Source organism: Bolinopsis microptera, chromosome 3, assembly GCF_026151205.1.
Source record: "Bolinopsis microptera isolate Bmic1 chromosome 3, MBARI_Bmic_1.0, whole genome shotgun sequence".
In the NCBI taxonomy this organism is placed as follows: Eukaryota; Metazoa; Ctenophora; class Tentaculata; order Lobata; family Bolinopsidae; genus Bolinopsis; species Bolinopsis microptera.
Window position 1 is genome coordinate 19,887,498 of NC_087074.1, and position 9,863 is coordinate 19,897,360.

The window sequence follows — 9,863 nt, forward strand, 5'->3', positions numbered from 1 at the left end:
CATGTGGTACATGGTAGGATTTCAACGACATTTATTATTTTGTGTTTTAATCAGATGGTTTTAATAAAGGTGTCAGATATATTATGGATACAATATTCCTATATGTATCAACCAGAGTGTTACCGTTAGCATTCCATCGAGAGGCTTTTCCATGATTTCAAGAATTTATTTTAATTTTAACTAATAGTACAAGTGCTACCTACGATCGAAATAAAACTATTCATATAATGATAATAAAACGAAATTCGTAAGAATCCAATTTTATTAGTATCAAAAGAAGGGGCAGGTTAAAACTAAAAAGTGGGTTATTAAAAATCATGAAGCAAAAGCATGCACAAGTGCAGTGGCTACCGCCTGGTCTAATGATATCTCCATCTCTACCACCACCGTACAAAATTAAAATATAAAACATCGCCTTGGTTATTCGTGTGTGTGGCAAACCAAAATTCCGAATTCTAGGCTTTTCTCTCCGCTTCACTGCTTGATTTGAAAGCCAAGGGGTGAGTTAAAAACACAATAAATAAAACAAATGATACTGATATAGTGGACAAAAACAGCAGAAAATATACGTGACCCATTTTACATACCATTGTTATCATATACATTAGCACTCTGCACTTATTGTTATAATCATCATGGTAAGATCTGACGCTCTATACAACAGAAATATCACACAAATATTCTTCGTTTGCAGCGTTTGAGGTGCACGTGCTCAAAACTTGGTGCACGTGCAGAGCCGCGCGCAGCGCGCACATCCTGCACTGTCTGAAACTTGCAGCCCTTGGGTAACATATAACCACAGTCATTTGGTGTTATTAACGTACGTCACGTCAACTTCCAGTCACTCTCCATGTGATATAATAAGTTAGCGATCATGGCTCCGATCCTAGGGTGGGTAAACCGGGACATGGCCAGGTTGAGGACCCGGTGTTGGTGGGTCAGGAAGAGTTTCTTGTTGTCCGAATACTTGGCCAAGTGTATCAGAGTGAGCGCAGCACGTCGTAACATGTCGATACTGGTTCCCCCGCACAGTTCTTCCTGTGATATGTTAGACGGTAACGAGCTGTGCCCCGCCATGTGGGCGTTCAGCGCGAAATTAGCCGCCGAAGCTTCTGCGTCCTCCAGGAACTTAAGGAGAAGTGAAATGACTTGGGTGAAGTTAGCGAGTTGGTGTGCCACCTCGACACCCTCGTTCCCACCAGTCTGTGATAAGTTAGACATGATAACCAAGGCGAATTCTCGGGCGACCTGCTGCGTTCTGTCCCCTAACAATAAGACAAGAGCTTTAAACAACGCGGGAATCTGGTCTTTTATACTCCGAACTATCGGCTGGAGATTGGATGATAATATTGACATTTTTGACAGAGCTTCAAGCATGAGTCTCTGAGGGGTAATGGTAGAAAGATAGGCGGGAGGGAACGGGTCAACTGCTTCCGATGACGAGCATGTGACCCAGTGAACTACTGATTGAATCAACGGTGTATACAAAGACTGATTAAAGTTACTGAAGTCCAGCTGCCCGCTTATATTTGCCATTATACAAAACGATGATTCTCTGAGAGAGTCCAGAGTTTTCGAAAAGCACCAGCCGCTCGGAAGTCCCAATGCTTCTTTTTCTTTGATAGAGCGCTTGCTAGTGCGTTCGAACGATTGATTGCAATCCTGTGACTCCAGTTCACTGTAATGGACATGATGAAGAGACAACAACTGAGAAATCATAAGGAGAAATCCGGGATGATGTGAGAGGATCATGTCATTACCCGGGATGAAGGAGAGACTCCGAAAGATGTTCATCACGGACGAGCACCTGCTGCTAAGATGACGGTCCTGGTCCGACTGGATGAACAGGAACTCGTCCTCAATCTTCACACTCTCGTTTTCTACTCGTTTTTCGTTGGAACTTCGCAAGCGTTTCCACAGAGCCCTCAGCGATTCTTCGCTGATGTTTTCGTAGTCAATAGCTTTCGCTGCGACTTTGGGGTCTTCTTTCTTGCCGTCAGTTACTACTGCAACTGTCTCAGGTTTGACACCGTTGACTCCATTCATTTGCGGTATTATAGGATCCTTTATCTGAAGATTATATTAATTAGTTGCTAATTAGGAGATATGATAAGTAGATATTTGATATTGATAAGGTTTTGATTAAGTCAAGACTGCGCTGAAATCACGAATAATTTGAGTGGTATCGTGGCACTGTACAAAAATGACAAACTAGTTTGACCTTCTATTACAAAAAACATGAGGCCCTTACCTTGCTAAGTTCCTCCTTGAGTTCCTCTGATGGAATACTTGGAAGATCTGGCTCCATCTTTAGAACAGGCTCGTTCTCCTTGTCGGCCCCAACCTCCAACGGTTTAGAGTCACCGAACTTCTGGTCAAGTTCCGACAGATTCACGGGGTATGACGGTGTTAACTTTAACTTGCTGTTGATTTCGTGCATGGTGTCGATGTAGTCCAGGGATTTGAGACAGTTGTGTTCGATGGTGGGGTAAGGGTCCGCAGACTCCTTAATGGCTGGGTCTATCACAAGAGTGACAGGAGCAACGTCTTTGTATTTCTTGGTACTCGGCTGTAGGCCGACCAGCTTAGCATCGCTGTACAGCTTACTACCAACTACCTTCTCTCCGAATATATCCACTAATACCTGATGATGAACGCAATGTTACACATCGCACAGCTATTGGAAATGTTTATAAAAATGTAAGATGTTTAATTAATAGTTATATTACTTGTATCATCCATATTTCATGCCTCGTTAAAGGTCAAGTCATAGATCCATACGGCACTCAAATACGGGATTACGGAAATGTTTGTTTACCTTTTGGAAGTGGTCCAATAGTCTATCCAGCATCCTGAGCAGGTTGGGATGGTGTCCGAGGTAGAAGTAAGCAACCATTGTGTTATCACACAACAGTATGTTCAGCACGTTAACTACCCACGTAGACTCAGTTAGCAGCCCCGACTTCAGGGACATTACCAGTCTGATAGTCTCTACATATCCTGGGGTGGGTTAGGTAATAGAAAACAGTACGGTATTTGGGAATTCTACACGTCCCACGGTACAAGTCACAACATGAAATACAACACGAAATCTTAGAGGATTTCCATTACAGTCGTCCCTTAGTATTATAGAAAGTTGGCGATGTTCTTATACAAAATTAGGGAAATCGGGGGATTAGGTTCGGCCACAATACGGCCAAACATGATCTCCCAATTTCCCCGAAAATCAAATGCACGTGACTGTATATTAAAGTGTATTATATATAAAGTGTATATTAAAGTGACTAACCGAGCTCTTTAGAGGTGAGTTTCCTTCTCTTACTGATGTTGGGGGTCGCCTGTTCGATTGTGGGCGGACCGGAAGGAGGAGCAGGTCGCTCTGAAGGGTGCATCCGAACTGGAGCGAGATGGGAGGAAGCTGAGGTGGGCATACTGCTGATGGACGGAGTAGTCACGGTAGGGCTGATGTGAATTGGTTGTGAGGATACTTGTAGGGCCGCTGTTGGGGGCGCTGGGGCAGAGGAGGAGCTCTTTTTCTTGCTTGAATCGGACTGATTCTGCGGTAAGGTTCAGGTTTAATCGTGGTAAGGGGTAAATGATCTGTTTTCAATTTTTAATGAGCAGAGGAACGTCTATTTTTAAACTGTTTAATTAGTCAAAATATATCCTGGTTAAAGCCGTAACAGCAAATAGGGCCCCAAATACATAGCAAAATAAAAACCTTGGCTCTTTCATTGCTTCTGCCTAAATTGCTCATTTTGGTTGGGGCTGGAGCGACCTGCAAAAAAGTGCTTTAAAACTCAGCCAGCCGATACCCATGGAGTGTCTAATATGAGTGAGATCTAAAATGTAAAATGTTGAGATACTCAACTGTTTAAAGCATGAAAAATGATTTGTTTGCAATTTTTCCGGCTGTTGAAGTTGATGGTGATGATAGCAGTGAAACTCTGGCTACACTCACCTGTAGCCTTGGAGCGGGACTGGGTTGGTAAGGAGGTTGGACTGCGTTAGCCGGGTACCGATGTATCGTCTGTTCCCCGTATATAGTCGGGCCTGGAGGTGGTTGGTTGCCGGGGTACGGCTGTCTGAATCTCCAGCTATCAGGCCCATGAGGGGACATGTGGTCCGGCTGATAAGGTGGTCTCATGTACCCCATGTGGGAGGGGTGGTGTCCAGGATGCCCAGGTGGGTACTGGCCTGGATAATACATGGGAGGTCTGTACCCAGGGTGGTCAGAAGGTGGGGGTGGTCCTGTAGGAGGAGGACCGTGGAACCCAGACGTCATATTTGGGGGTGGGCCCCCATTGTGAATGTCAGGAGCAGGATGAGGTCCACCAGGATGGGGTCCAGGGTGGGAGGAGGGAGGGTAGTAGCTGTTATAGTATGTGTTGGGTGGAGCGTACCTCTCCGGCTGCACACTTGTTGGTCCCTGTGGGGGTTCTCTGTCAGTACATCCAGACTGTTAACTCTGTTAACACATTGCTTACTTAACGACATGTCAGGACCTAACTTGGCTAAAGAGTACCAGGTGTTGACCTAAACTAAACCTTACAAAACGGCCAACATATATATCTCACGTTAGTGGTCGCTTGACGTTTTGGAGCGGGCTGTTTGTCCATGTCAGGACCTCGTCTCATCTCATGGTTTAATCTGAGTGGCTCAGGACCGTGGTCACTCAGGAAGTCCAAACTGTGGTCGAACTTGCATTCAAATGCAAACAAATACTTGATGTACTGCTTCCTGAGGAAGCTCACGGCACTCTTGTCGTCTTTAATATTGAGGGCTTTAGCTACTTCGTTCCAAGACTTGTTCTTGTTGACCTGGGAGATGGGAGAATTACATTCTCAGAAAAATGTTAATAATGGCTTCATCGCCTATTATTGAAACTACTGATAAGTAGTGTTAATACTAGAAGCATGCTCAAAGGAGTTTCATAAGCGAATGACAGCGGCAAACGCAGTTTTGTATCCCAAGGGAACCAATAACTAACTGAAGGACCCTGCATTAAGTCTGCACTATACACACTACACAGCGCACTATACACACTACACAGCGCACTATACACACTACACAGTTTTACCATTTACTCAGTTTTTGAAAATGTACAATTTAACCTGGTTTGATGCATCTAATTTATCGTTTTGTTGTTGTTGCATATTGTTTGCATCCATGGTAGCTTGTCAATTGTATAGAGTTTCATTGGTGTGTAATCCGAATTATAAATATCATTAACATTAATTGTTTACTTTTATTTTAATTTATCCTTGTATGATACAACTATTATTGACCACGCAGCTGTGAATCTTAACTAATTAAAGTAGCTGAATAGGTCGCATATTTTTGCGGTTTTAAATGGCGCATTTCAATTCTCCGCTATTTAATCTGGGTTTTTATTTTTCTTTATTTATTTGATGCCACGTTTAAGTTCTTACTCAAAGTTAAACTTATTAATGTGGAAAAAATCTTGATTTTTCAGTTAATTCTTATCAGCATATTCTTGACTCAATAATGAATAACACGGACCACCGTTTGTTATCACGATCAAGTTTTTCAATTTCCATTCCTTTTTGGATGACGAACTTACCGTGATAAAATATTTATTCTTATATAGCATGATTTAAACTTATTAAAGTTACCGGTTACATATCTTCACGAACTATTATTTCAGGTTATAATAGGAATATTTATTTTTGCCATCGTCTTAAATGATTTAACTTCAATATTTCTTCTCTCACATCATTGTTACATATCATTTTGAACGGAATTGTATGATGTATTGCATGTTAATATAATACGATAACAAAATTTTGTGTTATTTTAAAATTAGATGAAATAACATCGTTTTATTATATATTTGGGTGGGAATAATGTACACGTTAGAGTTAGACAGAAATTAATTTAAGGGTTAAGACGACCTGGTCACTATACGGTCTGAAAATAACTGCGAAATAACTTTCGTGTTTTGATGAATAAGGTCAAAGTGAGAATTGTAAATTATAATTTCATCGCATAATTACCACGTCAACCTCTAATTTAATGATAATTAATTCCAGAAAACCTTGCATGAAATGAAACTTACTTGATCGCGCTCAGACTGCCAAAAAAGCGCTTATTAGGCGATTATTATTGCAGAATAGAATATATCCTTCAGGATTTAACACACAGTTAATTGTATAACAATCTCGAAGATCGACTGTATTGGAAGATATGGAACAGTCGACTAACTATAGTAGAGTGTAGAACTAGACTGACTAATTGGTTGCGGGTCAGAAATTTGGTCAAAACTGTAAAATGTCGGGCCGGCCCTTGACTTCCAGTACTTAAGCTAATTCCCATATTATAATCCCTAAAGTAACTTTACATTCATTAGAGTCTTCCTCTGAAGGAAGGCTCGCCAGAACATGTGAAGCCGGAAGCGTGCTCTTCTCCTGGGAGAAAATGCACACCTGAGCTGCTGCACTAGATCGATTTCCTGCTCCACCGTCAACTATTAGAGTTGAAATAGAACTTAAATTCGACTGCAGAATGAGAGGGTTCTTGCCTATTTCATGCTCAAACTAGCATTTTCCTAGTTTCCGTCACACACAGAGAACTTCCTTTAATCGGTCACGTGAGGGTCACGAGATAGCGATTCAGCGCGCTTAGTGGCGGCATATAGCACGTGATATTTGCACAGGTAATTACACGCCATATAAGTCATAATTAACAGGGGGACTGTTGAGCTAGCTCTCGGTGTATCACTTGCAGGGTATCTCTTGCTGGCTGCATCTAGCACGTGATATTTGCACACCTAATTACACGCCATGTATGGGAGGAGCTAGGGGTAGCCGTACGTACAAGTAAATGTTCCGCGTAAACTATGTTGGTATAAAAGTAACTTTGGTTTAATGAAAGTGTGTGAGGACCGTGTACAGTTGGCAGTGCACTGGTTTGTCGTTCAAGTGGTTAGAACGTGGGTCTGTCCGAACTATCCGAAATCGTTGTTACGTTGAAAGCTGTACCTCAGTTCGATTATCATGTTACCTAGCTAGTAACTTGGTGATTGAACAGAGAGTGGAAAACCAGACGAAAGTAAAGATGAAGTCTCGGGGACTGGGGTAGCGGCTGATGATGGGCATGATTAATTAAAGAGCCCTAGGTCGCTCCCCAAACCGGTCCAATAACACATTTTCTAAAAATTTTTACTAGCCTGTCACGTGACCAAAATAGACGCTGCTGTTGTCAGCTATATTCGTCTAGTCCAGTGCACATTTCTAAAAGCTCTAGTTCCATGAATCAAGCTGATGTTTATGTGTTTGCTACCAGCCAATGGTCCAATATTCTTTTTAATATCGTAGTTTTGCTATTGCAGCTCATCATATGTATTTTAGCAAATTTTGTTTTATCATAATCGTAGTTATCCAAATTTATCAGCCGGATTTATTTGGCAAAAATTAGAGAAAGATAAGCAAATATTGAACCTGAAATTCCCAATTCGGCTGCTTACTCTTGACAGGCACGTAGCCAGGGTGCCTCACTCTTGAATTACTTGGGGTGGCCGCTAACGTTAATTGATGATGGTATGAAACCAAATTGAGGTACTGGGAGTCAAAATCCCGGATAAAATTGCAAAATCATATTGTCCCAATCTCTGTCCCATTTTCAGTTTTTGAAGATGAAATTCCAGGACCGAAATTTTACAGTTTTGACTGAATTTTTGACCTGCAACCAATTAGTAAGTCAACTATAAATGGCATATGACACGATTGAGGTGCTGGAAGTTTGATTTCGGTCGGAAGAAGCCCACAGCAGAAAGCTTAACAAAACGAAAAGTTGCATTTTCAAAAAGCTGTCCCATTTTCAAATATGAAATGTTCTGAACCCAAATTTGACAGATTGGATAACATTTTTGCCCACAAACCAATATGTCAGTTAATTGATGATGGTATGAAACCAAATTGAGGTACTGGGAGTCAAAATCCCGGATAAAATTGCAAAATCATATTGTCCCAATCTCTGTCCCATTTTCAGTTTTTGAAGATGAAATTTCCAGGACCGAAATTTTACAGTTTTGACTGAATTTTTGACCTGCAACCAATTAGTAAGTCAACTATAAATGGCATATGACACGATTGAGGTGCTGGAAATTTGATTTCGGTCGGAAGAAGCCCACAGCAGAAAGCTTAACAAAACAAAAAGTTGCATTTTCAAAAAGCTGTCCCATTTTCAAATATGAAATTTTCTGAACCCAAATTTGACAGATTGGATAACATTTTTGCCCACAAACCAATTAGTCAGTTAATTGATGATGGTATGAAACCAAATTGAGGTACTGGGAGTCAAAATCCCGCATAAAATTGCAAAATCATATTGGCCCAATTTCTGTCCCATTTTCAGTTTTTGAAGATGAAATTTCCAGGAGAGAAATTTTACAGTTTTGATTGAATTTTTGACCTGCAACCAATTAGTAAGTCAACTATAAATGGCATATGACACGATTGAGGTGCTGGAAGTTTGATTCCGGTCGGAAGAAGCCCACAGCAGAAATCTTAACAAAACGAAAAGTTGCATTTTCAAAAGGCTGTCCCATTTTCAAATATGAAATTTTCTGAACCCAAATTTGACAAACTGGATGACATTTTTGCCCACAAACTAATAAGTCAGTTAATTGATGATGGTATGAAACCAAATTGAGGTACTGGGAGTCAAAATCCCGCATAAAATTGCAAAATCATATTGTCCCAATCTCTGTCCCATTTTCAGTTTTTGAAGATGAAATTTCCAGGACCGAAGATTTACAGTTTTTACTGATTTTTTCACCTGCAACCAATAACTAATAAGTAAGTCAAATATAAATAACATATGATTATGACACGATTGGGGTGCCCAAATTTGACAGACTGGATGACATTTTTGCCCACAAACCAATAAGTCAGTTAATTGATGATGGTATGAAACCAAATTGATGTGCCCCACGTTTTGTGGCATATTGATAGAATAAACTATTTCATTTATTATGATCTTTTGAAAATGTCCCCAGAATAGACTCGCCAGTCGCCACCCGACTACCATCAGCCTTACTTTTCTTTGTTTTCAATTATGAAAGAAATGTAAACTGTTTGAAACGCGACGTTCGATTGTTTAAAGCATCGCTATTGGACTCATAGTTGTGCCACATCGGCTTTATGAATCTGTGATACTGTGCATCTATTTTTACTATAGCGGTTGAGAACATTTCATCCATACCTCATATAAGCCTTATATGATAGTAATAATGACCCATATACCATCATCTAAGGACCGGTTTTAACCGTTTTGGAGACAAAATTGTAGTTGTATCGCGTAAACTGCCGCAGTAAGGAAATCTTCTTATGACTAAAAAGTCACCGGCTACTACTAGCCTACATTTACTTTGCCTTAGACCGCAATACAAGCAGGAATTACAGATAAACGGTAAATAATTTGAAAAGCGAACCCACTCCCAGGTTTCGAGAGCCTAGTAATTCTCTGTGCGCTTATACTAATACTTATAGTTATTTGGCGCAATGCACAATGAGCAACCGATCTCGTTTACAGAGGTAAACCCTTATTTTATCCACGTGATTTGACTGGTTTCAGCTTCTATGTGCGTATTTCTGAAAGGAAGATGTGGTACATGGTAGGATGGTGAAAAATCGATTTCAACGACACTTATTATTTTGTGTTTTAATCAGATGGTTTTAATAAAGGTGTCAGATATATTATGGATACAATATTCATATATGTATCAACCAGAGTGTAACCGTTAGCATTCTATCGAGAGGCTTTTCCATGATTTCAAGAATTTATTTTAATTTTAACTAATAGTACAAGTGCTACCTACGATCGAAATAAAACTATTCATA

At 40.5% G+C, this 9,863-nt stretch overlaps 1 protein-coding gene across 1 annotated transcript; it reads right to left on the minus strand.

Moving 5' to 3' along the window:
* Positions 1-798: 798 nt before the first annotated feature.
* LOC134813278 (AT-rich interactive domain-containing protein 1B-like) lies at positions 799-5,171 on the minus strand. The gene is made up of 8 exons (XM_063820968.1): positions 5,115-5,171; positions 4,578-4,820; positions 3,962-4,429; positions 3,722-3,778; positions 3,290-3,557; positions 2,819-3,000; positions 2,252-2,644; positions 799-2,070 (listed from the first exon to the last, which is right to left on the minus strand). Exons 1-8 carry the CDS (start codon positions 5,169-5,171, stop codon positions 826-828), a joined length of 2,913 nt encoding a protein of 970 aa, XP_063677038.1. The 3' UTR covers positions 799-825.
* Positions 5,172-9,863: the final 4,692 nt, after the last annotated feature.